This window comes from Drosophila subpulchrella, chromosome X, assembly GCF_014743375.2.
Source record: "Drosophila subpulchrella strain 33 F10 #4 breed RU33 chromosome X, RU_Dsub_v1.1 Primary Assembly, whole genome shotgun sequence".
In the NCBI taxonomy this organism is placed as follows: domain Eukaryota; kingdom Metazoa; phylum Arthropoda; class Insecta; order Diptera; family Drosophilidae; genus Drosophila; species Drosophila subpulchrella.
The window spans coordinates 9,977,809-9,992,570 of record NC_050613.1 but is presented as its reverse complement, the minus strand read 5'-3'; the positions used below and the strand labels follow the sequence as shown (position 1 = coordinate 9,992,570).

At 41.5% G+C, this 14,762-nt stretch overlaps 5 protein-coding genes across 7 annotated transcripts; 3 read left to right on the top strand and 2 right to left on the bottom strand.

Moving 5' to 3' along the window:
* Positions 1–268: 268 nt before the first annotated feature.
* On the bottom strand, positions 269–1,459 carry LOC119557517 (platelet-activating factor acetylhydrolase IB subunit beta homolog). Its single transcript, XM_037870290.1, has 2 exons — positions 775–1,459; positions 269–712 (listed from the first exon to the last, which is right to left on the bottom strand). Exons 1-2 carry the CDS (start codon positions 1,168–1,170, stop codon positions 431–433), a joined length of 678 nt encoding a protein of 225 aa, XP_037726218.1. The 5' UTR covers positions 1,171–1,459; the 3' UTR covers positions 269–430.
* Positions 1,460–1,881: 422 nt separating this feature from the next.
* Positions 1,882–3,995, top strand: LOC119557669 (39S ribosomal protein S30, mitochondrial). Its single transcript, XM_037870532.1, has 2 exons — positions 1,882–2,469; positions 2,734–3,995. Exons 1-2 carry the CDS (start codon positions 1,997–1,999, stop codon positions 3,947–3,949), a joined length of 1,689 nt encoding a protein of 562 aa, XP_037726460.1. The 5' UTR covers positions 1,882–1,996; the 3' UTR covers positions 3,950–3,995.
* A 673-nt stretch (positions 3,996–4,668) lies between these two features.
* On the top strand, positions 4,669–9,758 carry LOC119557280 (rhophilin-2-A). Of its 2 annotated transcripts, none has more exons than XM_037869967.1 (12): positions 4,669–4,734; positions 6,028–6,192; positions 6,389–6,505; positions 6,564–6,691; positions 6,821–6,974; positions 7,047–7,505; positions 7,573–7,717; positions 7,778–8,031; positions 8,420–8,549; positions 8,618–8,940; positions 9,005–9,157; positions 9,224–9,758. In XM_037869967.1, the coding sequence occupies exons 2-12, from the start codon at positions 6,076–6,078 to the stop codon at positions 9,425–9,427; spliced, it is 2,184 nt and encodes a 727-aa protein (XP_037725895.1). In that variant the 5' UTR covers positions 4,669–4,734; positions 6,028–6,075; the 3' UTR covers positions 9,428–9,758. The 2 variants fall into 2 exon arrangements, with proteins under 2 accessions (XP_037725895.1, XP_037725894.1); XM_037869966.1 differs by having other exon boundaries at positions 7,561–7,717.
* Positions 9,755–12,208, bottom strand: LOC119557281 (E3 ubiquitin-protein ligase RNF185-like). Of its 2 annotated transcripts, none has more exons than XM_037869968.1 (4): positions 12,069–12,208; positions 10,604–11,210; positions 10,322–10,488; positions 9,755–10,253 (listed from the first exon to the last, which is right to left on the bottom strand). In XM_037869968.1, the coding sequence occupies exons 2-4, from the start codon at positions 11,164–11,166 to the stop codon at positions 10,153–10,155; spliced, it is 831 nt and encodes a 276-aa protein (XP_037725896.1). In that variant the 5' UTR covers positions 11,167–11,210; positions 12,069–12,208; the 3' UTR covers positions 9,755–10,152. The 2 variants fall into 2 exon arrangements, with proteins under 2 accessions (XP_037725896.1, XP_037725897.1); XM_037869969.1 differs by lacking the exon at positions 12,069–12,208 and adding an exon at positions 11,283–11,386.
* Positions 12,209–13,197: 989 nt separating this feature from the next.
* LOC119557686 (abscission/NoCut checkpoint regulator) lies at positions 13,198–14,735 on the top strand. The gene is made up of 4 exons (XM_037870556.1): positions 13,198–13,342; positions 13,415–13,677; positions 13,736–14,216; positions 14,292–14,735. Exons 1-4 carry the CDS (start codon positions 13,295–13,297, stop codon positions 14,547–14,549), a joined length of 1,050 nt encoding a protein of 349 aa, XP_037726484.1. The 5' UTR covers positions 13,198–13,294; the 3' UTR covers positions 14,550–14,735.
* The last annotated feature ends 27 nt before the right edge of the window (positions 14,736–14,762 follow it).

The following is a 14,762-nucleotide window of genomic DNA, read 5'->3' as shown; positions in this document are numbered from 1 at the left end:
TGCTATTCAATTTAACATAGTTAATATTTTGCTGGAATTTATTTCTTTCGGTTCGGTAATATTTTACATTTTCACTTCTTGTCTTTAGCTTTTTTTAAACTATTTTGGCTGCAGCAAATATCTCATAAATATAAAAAAAAAATATTTTTTTTCGATTAAACGATGTTCCTCTGATGCTTGAAGATAACTTGTATTTTACCCAATTACATTCTTTTTAGCCTTATAAATATTTATGTAAAATAGTGTTATTTTGCAATGGTATATGCGATGGTTTACTATTCGATAAGAAAACTTATATTTAATTGTGAGATAATCTCGCAGCTCTATGGCTTTTGAGATTTCAAAAAATACATTTGTTTTAAATTATAGTCTGGGAATTGTTTTGTGGTTTATATATATATATAGATAATGAAAGCTGCTGGAGGTTCCTTTACTCGGAGGGAGTGAGATCGTTTTCAGGTTCGTTTTCGTTGAGAATTTGAGAAAGCAAATCGTATAGTGGCTCAAGAATCTTTTTCGCTCCAGCGTTGGTGAGGTTCTTGTAGTCGAACATATCGTGATGGCTGATGCTGCCGTCGCTCTGGATCAATCCCTTGTCGATGGCCACGGTCTGGACGCGGTACAATCCCTTGGTGAGTCCATTGATCAGCTCATTGATGGTGGAATTCTTTTCGCGCAGCATATTCGGCTGTTGACCGCGCGGCAGCAGTGACTGTGAAGGCAAATAATGATAAAGATCTGGTGGCATGAAGGCTGAAGGGCAGTATAACTTACAGGAAGAAGGATGTAGGCGTGGGGCAGCTTTTGACGGATCTTCGTCACGTTGGCCAACACTCCTTCGGCCACCTCCTCGGCAGTGTTCTTCACATTGTTCGTGCCGACATGCAGGACCACTATCTTGGGATTCACATTGTCCAGGGCTCCGTTCTCGATGCGCCACAGGACGTGCTCGGTACAATCGTCGCGAATGCTGAAGTTAAGGCAGTGCAGCGGTGCAAAGTACTGGTTCCACGCCTCGCTGTCCTGCACGGTCTCGAAGATGCAGTCGCCGAGGAAGATGACATCCGGATCCTTTTCCCGGCAATCGGAGATGAAGCGCCGGTGTATGCTGTGCCAACGCTTGTCGCCATCCAAGTCGGGCAATGGTGTGGGCAGCACACAGGGATTCATCTTGGCGGAGGTGGACACGGTTAGGTTTCCGAATCAGTTCAGCTTCCGATTGAGATTCCGATTTTGGTTTCAGATCAGACTCAGATTCAGCATGCGCATGAATGGGGCATCGGCTTCGGCTTCGTCGCGGTGGATACTAATGGCTTCTTATCTCTCCGGCTTACAGGGACAATAGTTATCAATCAATATCCGTTCGCATAAGCAATTCCTCAATGTTGTTTACTTCAATAACTCGTTTTATAGCGAATAATTGACTTTTTTTGCATATTTTTGCAAATGTGACCGCAGCAAGACCGTTCAAATATGCCATATTCTTAGGGCGGAAAATACTAGAAGAGTTTTGCCTATAAAGTGGAACGGTGGCTAGGGAACACTTTTTACTCACTTTTGGTCAAGCAATTTATAAATATTGAAATAAATTTCAGCTGTTTTGGCTTTTCAATGTTATGATCACTTTATTATTCACCATTAAGAGCTCTAAAAAATATCCAATAATTTCTTAGAACCAGGGGAATGTTTTTGAAAACAAATTTCAAAAATTCTTTCATATATTTTATATTGCAAAAATGTTTAAAATAAAATGACATTTTCATACAGCTGTAGCGTTATGGTACTTAAAACCAAAACCCCCTAAGTTTCAAGTTCCACCGTTTAACTTTCGCTTCTAACGTACCGCCGCTACCTTGACGCAATATCATTTGTAATTAAGCTCGTGCACGGTCATACTGCTCTCGATGGCAATGACATAACCTCTCTCCGTTTATTGTCCGGATTAAATTGAATTTCTTCGAAAACATTAATCGCAACTTGCGTTTGGGTTGGCGATATGTTGAAGCTAAGCCTCGTAAACCAGTTGCGAACGACGTACAAGCGCTGTTTGGCCGGACAGTCGCTCCAGGTGCAGCTTAGTCCGACGGAGGCGGAACCGGCTTATCCGGAGATTCGGGATCCGTCCTTCAAGGCTCGAAAGCAAAAGGATGCTGCCGACTGGCACGAGGAGATCCGCCAGGTGCCCACGGTGGAGGAGAAGATGATCAAGATCAACATGCCCCGCTACTACGGCTACAAAGTGGTCGACTTCAACGACTCCAAGATCCCCTACAACGCACTGCCGCTCACGCAACACTATACGCGCACGGTTGTCGAGGATCTGGAACTGCCATCTCCATCTGCATCCGCATCTACTTCGCCGGAGGTTGCGGACCAAGGCGACAAAAGCACCAGCAGCGAGGACGCTCTGGTCAAGGCGACCCGCGAGGATGTCATCGAAGCCCTCGAGTTTGCCCACGACTACTACAAGTGGGTAAAGTTAGGCACAAACTGAGTTCTCATCTGATTCCTTGCTTAGCCATCTCAACTAAAAGTTGGGAATACAGCTATATACTTCCAGCAATCTTTCTAAGGCCTCCTTTCCTGGGGACACCGGATTACTTTGGAATTTCTAAAGATTTCTGTAGTTTCTTTTGTTTTAAAATCCCAAACTCAGTTAAGAACTCGACTTGGCCTTAAGTAGAACATTCAGCACTCAGATATACAATAAATTTCTTTCATTACCAAGCACAGGCACCTGGAAAAGCTGCCCAACTCGGCCCAACCCAGCGACGTTGAGCGTGAGCGCATCCTAACGCAGATCATTGTCGAACAGCTGAACAGGACTCTGCTGCAGGCTCTCGGCGAGGAGTACAAACACCTGGAGGAGGTCGAGGTTGACTACAATCCGCGTCACGAGGCCTTTTGGGCGGTCGGCGGCGTAGATCCGCCCAAGAACGTGCAGAACTCAAAGAAAGGCCGCGAGTGGCAAAAGGATGAGGCCAACGAGAGCATTGACCGTCTGGTTCAATATACCGGAACGCCGTACCTGTCTCTGCGCCATCGAAAGCAATTGTCACCGTGGAAAACGCCAGCGGAAAGCGAAGACCTCCAGCTGAGCAAGCAATTGCCCCGCTTCAAGCACGACCCGCGCACCCTTGGCTATAGCACCAAGCATCAGCATGCTACCAATGTGCCAGGCTATTGGCCCAAAGGAAACGAGCACAACTTTGGACTGCTTTCGTTCCAATCGCGAGCTCACCTTCAACTACGACCGAAATCGTATGGTGAGCAAGATCTGCAGGAGGCTCTTCATGCTCTGGCGATTAAATCGTCATACGCTTGGCTTTTGGCCCAGGCGAACTACAATGGCTTCAACACCTACAACGAACTGACCTATCCCATGAACACTCAAACTGTGATCACAAACGGCAGGGAATGGAGCTTCTACGAGTATCAATTGAACACCCTGCTGCTGCACGGCAAACACCAGGAGGAGAATCCGCGGGTAAACTTCTGTCGTGGAACAAAGCCTTTGCCGCTTTATGCAGAGATTTCGTCGAGTGGAAAGTGCGTGGATTTCAACGACACCACACTGCGTCAGCTGCTTAACTTCTATGCCAACGTTCCATCCATTCAGCGGAGTATTGGGGAGCAACAGCCATATGTGGCGTCCGACATTACTGCCTATGAGAACGTCGAGCAACGTGACTTTATAACCAAAACCTTCAAACATCTGGCCTCAAACCGCCCGCGACACTTGGAGCTACCTGAAATCTACCTGTGGGAGAAGTTGTACAAGATCGATAACAATAATCGCGCCATGGAGCCGAAGCGACGGTTCTTTGAGCTGGACGTCAATCCTTGGCAGCGGCCGCTCGATCAACATGACAAGGAGTACGTGCCACGGGCACTCAGACCAGGCGTCCGAAAAAATCAAAACAGATTCAAAAAGACGTACTACCCTTGAATAAATAAATAGAAATTAACATTTCGAAAGTTAAACTTGTTATAAATCGCTGCATTTTTAATTCGGAGATTCGGCGGATCAAACAAAACGATGGAGAGTGAAACAGTATAGCCCTTTTATAAACCTTGGTGGTTACGTATATTTTTAAAGGTTTGTTAACTTAACTTCTTTTTGCTTTTAAATAGATGTATGTATGTTTTGATTTTAAAATTTCAAGAGGACATTTTCAATTTCATTAAAATTTGAACCTATATATACCTATATCATCAAAAACAACTACTTTTTGACTTAAATTACTTTAATAATTGTTTATTTTTAAGTTTTAAATAAAATAAAATCGAAAATAGTTGTGTAACTTAAAGTATTTTTTCTAATGGCGTAAATAGTTTCACATAAATAAATTCTGGTGAATAAGATATAAACAAAAATTCCCTTGTCATTTTTTTTCTTTTAAAATTTGGTTGTTTAAATTTGTCTATAAAATCATCTGGCAGGAAACCAGGACCATAGTGTATGGACATCAGAAAAATATATTTTTTAAATAGAAAACTATTATTTCTAGCTAGAGTTATTAGAAAAAATGTTTTTTAAAGCAATAAAGGTGCTTCAATAGTTAGTAGACCTTCCTAAAAAAAAGGCGTTATAAAGTTGGTTAACATTTTGGTAACGTTATAGATGGTATGTTATAACGGCCAGGTGGTGGTCACACTGGGCCCGAGTAAATAACCAGTTTTAGACTTTACGGTGATTCGGAAACTCGTACCTGGCGCTGTAGTTGTCCAAAGGTAACAGCAACCTGTTGCTTCTTTTTTTTGGTAATAGTGGAAAGTGTAGTGAAGACAAGGCAACATATCTGATATAAAGCTGAAATGCCGTCGAACCAGTGCTAAAAATATTACGTTTATTAAATGTATGCAAATGCAGTGAATATATGTGGGCCACGAAATGTTTTAACGTGTTTTTCTTTATTTCTTTTTTGTGTTGGTTTGTTAAAAACTCCACTAGTTTATACTCCCCACAATGTAAATATGTATATATAATAATTATGCCATAACAGTACTTTAAAAGTATGCTATTGATGATGTGGAACACAACGGATTACCATAAATATGTCATAGTGTCTGGGAATTCCAGAATAAAATAGTTATAGTAAAAAAAACAAGTGGCAAGAAACCTCCCCCTCCCAACCCCCAAATGGATCCAATAATACTGTGTTTATGCCATGGGTTTTGTGCACTCTTCGGTGAATCGTGAATACCTGAAATCAACATAGAAAACTTGACCGACGGGACGGGCTGCCCAGGTGTTTGGCCAAAAACAAAAAAGAATTTACAAACTAACAATTAGCCAGAAAATCGAATGACAATAAATCTCTATTGTTTTTATATGGCATTGTTTAGTTTAACCGGTGGTGGTGTCCCAGAAACATCTTTCAAACGAAGTTCAACCGAAAGCAAAAATTTCGATGGCCCAGATACCTTTTCGATTACAAATTCTTGTTGGAAATACCTTTTTATAGATTAGGTTTATCTTTTTGTAAACAATATAAATGCACCACTTGTGACTCATTTACGGCTGAATGGGTTTTTACGATCTTGACATTTTTGTAGAATGGCCAAAATAGGTCTACAAATTGGCGACTCTTGAAGTTCTTCTATATCATTATATAAATATATGTGTGCCTTAGCTTTTTGATGGGCCTAGGGCTATTTTATCACGGTTATATCGCGTTGATATGAATAGATCTCTGAAATTATGTGTTTCGAGCTATTTTAATGGTTCTCGAAATCAATACCGTTAAAAGCAAATTATGTGTTTGACCTCCTAAGGCTAAAGAAATGCTGTTCTATCTATGTTTTGGTGGTTACACCATTAATAACTCAAGAATGGCTTAATGGATCTTTATGAACTTGAAATCCCTGAATAAATACTTTAACAGATGACCTAAACAATTCATCTTAACTATAATACTATAGATAGCTTGAAAAGATATTATTTTTAATACCTGGTATATATCCAGAAATAATTGAAATATATAGTGTTCCCAAGACTAAATGCTATTAAATACATATTGGTAGTATAATCAACCACGCTGTGGCAATTAAGGAGTCCAATTGGATCTCGGAATGTTTAATCTTGGAGCCATGGATGGAAAAGACGATGAACTGGAGCAGAGAGCAGGGAAAAATGAGGAGAACGAGGATGATGAGAAGCTGAATGAATTATCGTTTTGTTTTGTTCGGGTAAGTGCGTAATTGGAAAACCCATTATATTTTTATATATGAATCGCATATTCCTAGTGATTCATTATTATATGCCTTTTTTCTGCAAAAGGTATTTCATTGGTTTGCATTTTCTCATAAAACCATAATTTAGTAATTTGATTTTATTGTGACATCTGAAATGATATATGATATATATAAAAACAATATTTTTCAGGGTTCAGATCCTAGAGCTGCAACATGTCGCAGCAAACTTCAAAACAAGCGGTGCAAATTGAACAAGGAGATTAACAAGGAACTCCGCCTTCGAGCTGGGGCCGAGAATCTTTATAAGGTGGGTACTGTTAGGGATTACCTTTAAACAGCTCTTATATCAAATGCCCTTATTTCAGGCCACATCCAACCGCAAATTGAGGGACACAGTTGCCCTGGAACTAAGCTTTGTCAATTCAAATTTGCAATTGTTGAAGGAGCAACTAGCCGAGTTGAATTCCTCGGTGGAAATCTATCAAAGCGAAAGGTAAGATTTAGGTTCCCTTTTAGCTCTATAATATAGCCATCCATTTGTGAGAACATTTAAAAAAGACCCTAAAAATATAACCATCGTTATTCGTTAATGTCTTAACGTTAATGGTATAATAATTCCCAGTCATAATGGAATTATGCCCATGATACCGTTGGGCCTTAAAGAAACCAAGGAGATCAACTTCATGGAACCCTTTTCCGATTTCATCCTGGAGCACTACAGCGAGGAGCCTTCGATGTACATAGATGCCATAGCAGATATGACAGATACGAGACAGGTATGTGAGGGGAAATTCCCATGAATATCCACCAAATACGATATGATATGATCTAATCGCTTTCCCATACAGGCATCCAAAACGCCGTCACGTGACGCCCTAGGAGTGGCATTACTTTTCCGGTACTACAACACACTGTACTATGTGGAACGTCGTTTCTTTCCGCCCGATCGCAATTTGGGGGTATACTTCGAGTGGTATGACTCATTGACGGGAGTTCCCTCCTGCCAGCGCACCATCGCCTTCGAGAAGGCCTGCACCCTGTTCAATCTGGGCGGGATCTATACCCAGATCGGAGCTCGACACGATCGCACTACCGAACGGGGTCTGGACCTGGCTGTAGATAGTTTTCTGCGGGCTGCGGGGATATTCCGTCACATCTACGATACGTTTACGAATGCCCCATCGATGGATCTGAAGCCACAGGTCCTGGATGTGCTCGTTTCGCTCATGCTTTCCCAGGCCCGAGAATGTCTCTTTGAGAAGTTGCAGCTCCAAATCGAGGCGATAGGTCTGTCCGAATTCAGTTGCGTAAGTATCACCTTGTATATTATATAGTAATTATAATTCCAAGCTATATATATAGTCCGATTCGCAGTCGTTTCGCGATCTAGCTGGAGAGGCTGCCCAGATTTCGCACGAGTACAATGAAATGCACAAAAACATCCAGGCAAACGATACGCACACCTATCTCCCTGAATGTTGGGCTGGTCTGGTGCCAGTCAAAGCGGAACTCTACAAGGGTAAACATATAATATTTATTTATATTTAGATATACTTAATCCTCATAATGATCCTTTCAGCATTCGCACATTTCTACAAGGCACGCAGCATAGATGCGACGGACGAGATCAAGGCATCCCACTTGCCCACTCAAAAGAGCCATGCCAAATTGTCGGCGGAATCCTTTATTGGCAACTCACAAGAGGTGGAATCTATTTACGGCACCAGCGAGGAGGCCTCCACTTCGGTCGCCAACAAACTGGCCCACTTGAAGGAAGCCCTGGCTAGTATCGAAGAGGCCCAGCGTCTGCAAAGAATGTGCCGGTATCTAAAGGTAAACATAATATGTGATATGATAAGATATGATATGGTATGATATAATGTGTTATGATATAATATAATGTGATATGGTATGATATGGTGATCAAATAATATATTATAATACTATGTGTACAATATAATGTTATGATCTAAAATTTCAAAAAATAAGATGGATGTTTAAAATACTGGCTATAGTGCTCCAAGGTGTAAAAAAATATAGTGCTACGATTTTTAAAAACAAAATATCCCAAACTTTATGCAGATCATACAGCACAAACATAAAACTTAAACTTATGAATGATTTCACATTTCTCAGAATAAGATTCCAAAATGGAGGATAATAACTATTATAATAGGACATTCAAAAAAATTCTCCTTATTAATGATCTTTCTATTTCAAGAACAAGTCATCGCTTACTGAGGTCATGAAGGAGGTGCACTCCAAGTCGCAGGAGGAGTTCGATAAGTTCAGATTGCAGGCATCAGCCAATAATATTGAAGAGGGCGACCTTCTGGAGCGAACCGTTGAAGGTAATAAACATAGGTTTTCGATATATATAACATCATTATTCATTCATATTTATCATCCATATAATCAGCTTTCTCGAAGTTTACGTTATCCCTGACGGGACCCGATTTCACATCGCACAAGGTTAAGGATCCCTTCAAGCGCCTTGGACCCATTGCAATATTTTCGGCGCGACGCCACTGGACAGCCCCACGATGTGTGCGCTTGCAGAAGGGATCGTCTTCGTACCACAATGTACCCGCCAGCAATAACAAGTGTTCGTTGGACAACGATGAGGAGGAACACAATGGGGGATACAATCTCTATAAGGAGGAGTTCGAGAACTTTGGCTTCCATGTGCGCGGCGATGCGCCGGTCATTATTGCGCACGTGGAGATCAATTCGCTGGCAGATGTAAGTGGTTGGATCTCTATTTCTATTTCTATTGGACACATAAACCATATTATTCCCTTTCCAGCTGGGCGGGATCAAGGAGGGAGATTTCATAGTCGAAATAGCTGGCATAGATGTCAAGTGGTACTCGCATCAGCAGGTGGTCCAGCTCATACAGTCCTGTGGCTCCACTCTGGAGTTGAGAGTCATAACGCCCATGGATCGCAACTACTTAAAGGTATGTTGATCTTAGAACGTATATTGAATATCATAGGGATTTATTATTACTTCTGTTCACCTGCAGCCATTGTCGTCGAAGGGCTCGTTGTCAACGCTATCGGCGGCCAGTTCATCGGGCATTTCCTCCGGATTTCCCAGCCCCACAAGTATTGCGGCCAAGCCCAAGCTTCATCTGAAGACATCGTCTAGTTCGCGACCCGCTGGCAGCGTTTCATCCAGTTCGTGGAATCCCTTTCGGCGAACACCGAGCTTAGCTAAAATATTCTAAGTAGCGAGCAGTTTTATTTTGTGTTTTCTTGCTCTCAAGGCAATGGCCATTTCTATTTAAAAAAAAAAAAGAATGTTGTGCAGTTAATGTTAAGCAATAAACTTAATTATTTTTTACAAATTCTATCATGCATCATGTTCTGTAAATTATATATTCATATTTAATTTCTTAATGGTTGTACGGAATAACAGAGTCTTCTCCCACCAAGAAAAAATCTTTTAAATATTTATTAAACATCTTAACACTTAAAAAAAATAACCTCCCTAACCAACTATCTGTGTCCCTTTGCGGCATGTTTGTACATAAATATAAATAAACATAAGCACCTTTATTTTTTATTGAGTTTATTATATGTATATATATAGTTTTTACATTTTTTGACAACTACTTTTTTATTAAATCAATGCGATCCGAGAACATACAGAAATGATTTTAAGATTTGAGTGTTGAGTGTTGAGAGTCGTAGGGACCCGCGATCTTTTTGAAATAGTTTGGGTCTTCACATTCCCATCCTTCTTTACAAATTCAATTCAAATCAAAATTTCAACCGAAAAGTAGTCAATTTATGTTAATTAATTACACCAACGACTTTTACCCAACATGTTTTAGATTATTGTTGTTTTAACTGGAGGATACTGCAATATGATTACTTCGGACGCTTTCCGTACACATTTCAATACAAGTTCTTGTTATCGGTGCAATGTTTTTTATGCGTTCGCAGATTGCTATGTAAAAAACAGCCATGCAATGCACATAAAGGCCAGATACAGAAAGAGCTTAGAAAGGGTTTGCTCGTCCTCGTATTGCGTTGTACCACGATTAGCAGCTAAATGTTAGACAAAGGTACAGAAAATGGTTAGTCCAGTATATATTGAGGAGGATTTATTGACCTACCAGCAGGACGAGGTTCGCCGAAATTTAGTGAAGATGTTATGAATCCAAAGGGAAAAGCCCCAATACCAAACGACATGTGAAAACCATCCCCGAATCCAAATCCTGGAAATCCGGGAGCAGGATCTGGTTCTGTACGGTGGCCAGCGGGGCGTGGTGGAACTTTGTTGCTAAAAAAACCAAACAAAACATAAGTAAATTTAAAAATATTCGATTTTCTTACAACCTAGAATATGTAACCTGGAGTATATGATAGGATATATGATATAGCTGTTTCCAACTTACCGAGGATCTTCCTGGTGTGTGCTATTCCTTCCGTAGAGCGGTATGACCTTGTCCTTGTCGACAGCCGCCTTGCAAACGGGGCAGAGCTTGCGATTGGGTCGCGTCAAGAGCCACTGATGCAAGCATGGCCAGCAGAACAGATGTCCGCACATGCTGACCACGGCATCCTTGGCCGTATCCAGGCATATGTTGCACTCGTACAGCGACTCATCGTTCTGCTCCTTGTTTTCCTTGTCCTTCTCGCTCGATTTCGATGCACTCTCAGCGCCAGCGGACGAAGTGCCAGACTTTAGATCGGCGATATTGCCACCGGAAAGGTAATCGCCCGTAAAGGAATACGATGTGTTGGATGTACTGGCCTCTGCCGCCGAATCAGATGAAATCGAAGTTCCGAGAGGGCGCAATTGACTGGTAGAGGACTCCTCCGCCAACGGCTCTGTGATGTCCCGGGTCCAGGCGATCTTGTCGTAGCTCACGTTCTCGGGCAAGGTGGATGAGGACGATGATGCCCCGGATGATGTGGTGGGCAGCTCCGGTGACTTGGCCATTTTCGGCTCTTCCATGGTTTGCCCAGGATGCTGATAACCGATCAAGTTTAACGTTCAAACTAAAATGAATAGAGGAATACTGATATAAATAATCTGACTGGAATTCTGTTTTGTTCAGGAGGATATTTTACTTTATGAAGCAAAAGTAGACGGCAACTGTGTTATCTGCTTTATCTCGATTATCAAGCTGATTCAAATTTCTTGGTCAAAAGAATGCTTTTAGAGGTATATAAATACCATCACTTAATTTAATTAAATGTTTTGAGCGCAGTTTCAAGGGGGGGTTTTGCGCGTTCCATAGCATTTAGTATTTTTCTATGCAAACCGAGAGGGGGTGGTGTTTATAGGTATGGGACCCATTGTCACCACCTCCTGAAAAGCGTACTCTGCCACCTTGTTTGGGCGATTGGGGATACTGCATTCACCATACCCATGTCAAATTTCCTGGAAAAATGCAATTTCCCTAGAATTCAGGTGGCGGAAAAACTGGGTAAACCTGTATATACCTAATATACCTACTACGTGTGTACTTGTATGTACATATGTGTACTTTGTAGACTCGGAAAAGCCTCTTTCTACCTGTTACATACGCCAGAACATACGAATTGCACCCTTTATACACTACGTGTAATTGCCATAAATGTCACATGATATATTTTAGCAGTTCTAGCAGCCAAGGAATTTTTAGGGCATCTACTTGTTATTTTGGTTACCCACAATCCGAATACATACAAGTACTTAATGCCAGCGATTGCATTTAAGGGCAACCGAATTGATACAATTAAAAGCTACAATCTGCACCTCGAACAATATTTAGTATCGAAATTACATTGTAAATGTATTGTTTGCAAAACCTGACTTGTTTGCTCTCATTTTTTTATTTTCTTTTACACTCTTCGCCTTTTACTTTTACTTACTGTTTCTTAATGTTTCAATTCGAAGACTGTTATCAAAGGGGTTGAACAGAAATATCAGTTGTGTTGTGGTATAATTGGTAATTTATCAATTGACGTCTTAACACCTCAAAACAATTGCAATGACGATACCTGGCCGATGCCGATAGACCTTTACCCTATCGTTAAGTATCGGCTTAAATAAAACCCCGACTCCACTGGGCAGCGCTCACAGTTCGCGTTCGATAACATGTGAAACTGCTTGCAGCCTGCGCAACTATCGAGGAATGAGGTATCTTCGCTTTTCTACAACCACACATGTTGGAGAAAAATACTGCTTTTTAGCAGATTTTAAATCAAGGCGTACAGCTAATGGAACGACTGTTTTGAACAATTTTCGTATTTTTTGTGATGGGGTACATCATGTTTTTTTTGGGATTCCGATTGTGGTTAAAAATACTCCTTTTTTGGTGGTTTTTCAATCGTAGTTTAGACTAATCAAGGCGTACAGCTAAAAGAGTTACTGTTTTGAGCTGCTTACGACCTATGCCAACGATCCTTATCACTTCAAGAAAAATTTATTTTTTGACCCATTTTCGCATTTTTTATAAGGGGTAACATCACGTTTTTTTTGCGAAAATTGGAAAAAATTAAAAGTTTTTAGGTTTTAATGCAAATGGATTGGAAATTAAACTACGAGAACAACGAGGTATGGCATTCGGTTTTCTGACTTTTATAAGCTTTACGGCATCCAAAACACTGATTTTTTAGGGCTGGAAAAGGGGATTTAGATTTTGGTCAAAAATACTCATTTTTCTCGCGGTTTTTTAATCGTAGTTTGGCCAAATCAAGGCGTACAGCTAAAAGACCGACTGTTTTGAGCAGCTTGCTACAAAAGCTAACGATCCCTATCACTTTAAGAAACATTTATTTTTTGACGCATTTTCGCTTTTTTTATGAGGGGTTATTGCGATTTTCCAATCGATGCAGTATCGAGAATCCGCTAATAGTTAATTCCTAACAATAGACACATGTCAAGACTTAAAAGAAATAACGGCAGATGTGAAATGGGGGAATCCCAGTCTTAGCGTTCGTAGCGTTCGTAGCGTTATCGATGGTATCTCAGTGTGTATATCGTATAATGGTCGTGAGACAGCAGGATCCCATCTCCAATTGGAAGTATCTTATTTAAAACAAAACAAATCAAATTTGAAGTTTATGTGGATTGGCAACTGGTGTTCCTGGTTACAATGAGCTGCTTTGGTTGCGGTCGCAAGTATGGATTGTTCTGCAAAGAAGCAAGTGTCACATGGCATATATGTATATGGATAGCAAAGATTAAAACTAACCACATATTCAATCCCCAATAGTATGGATGCCCGAACTGCGGCTACTCATTCTGCTCCAAGTGCCTGAAGAGGCCGATGCCTGTGCCCCGTCACGCGGGAAAGGTGCTCAATGTGTGCCTGATATGCTACGACAAGCTGTCCAAACTGCAGGCCAGCGCCGATGCCGAAAAGGTCATCGATTGTGAGGCCCTGCCCGGGGTCTTAGTCACCAAATTCAGTCTGCCACCTCCGTCCAAGGGTGCAGAGGGTGTGGGTTCGGTTTCGGCTGCCGATGTGCTCTTTGAGTAAGTGAAACCATTGCCCATAGTTCCTACTCCTAACTAACCACTCTAACCATTCCAGTGACTCCCCGCCCTCTGAGGAACTGCCAGAGGCTTTGGTTCCCAGTTCCAGTTCGGCCCTACATTCCAAAGATCATGAGGATCACATTGATGAGAACCTGGACAGTGCGTTGACGAAGCGAATACAGGACTACAAACGCGTTGATGCCACAGACGATGAGATCCGTGCCCGCCTCGCCAATCTGACCGGAATGCCTCATAAAACTAACTACGACAAGAAGGACTTGTTACTATCCACTGACCAAAGAAACGATCAGGAGAAAATGAGGGATTTGCTGGCACAGTTTGTGGAGGAAGCCCAGTTGGACCAAAATGTGGACAGGCAGAGGGATGATTCAATCTCAGACATTGAGCGACGTTTGCGAGCTCTACGCGACACACCCGTCGATTCAGCAGGTGCAGGCCCATCGGGATCCCATATTAGTGGTGCCGTGGACAACGAGGAGGACGACGAGACCCTTTTGCAGAATATAATGAAAAAGGTTCGTATGCACTCTCAGTTCGACTCCTTCAAGAGCTTTTTACAAATGCTAATCATAATGTAATTACCATTCCAGTATGTGGAGGAATCGCGCTTACCAGCTGTTACCCAGAACGAAATTAGCCCAATTAATAGTGCGGTGCCCAGCGGCACCGAAGAACTGCCCTGGTGCAACATTTGCAACGAGGATGCGGTTGTCCGTTGCCTTGGCTGCGGTGGAGACCTCTTTTGCACTCAATGCTATAAGGAGTGCCACGATGATGATGAGGAATATCGGGCTCATGCTAAGGAGAAATATTCAGCGCCGCCAAAGCTTGAAGAAAATCATTTCTAAGGCAATTGTTAAGTTTACTTGGCTTTAAGAGATTTTGTTTTAATTATAAATTGTTTCGAAAAAAATTATTTGTATTGTAGTGCTAGCTCATTCATATCTATGCAAGGTATATTGTTCTCCTTTTTTTTACCTATGAAGTGGAATAAAAACTGTGCACAGGTGCACAGATAGATTATTTTTGACAAATCAGGACTTTTAAATCAAGTGTATAAA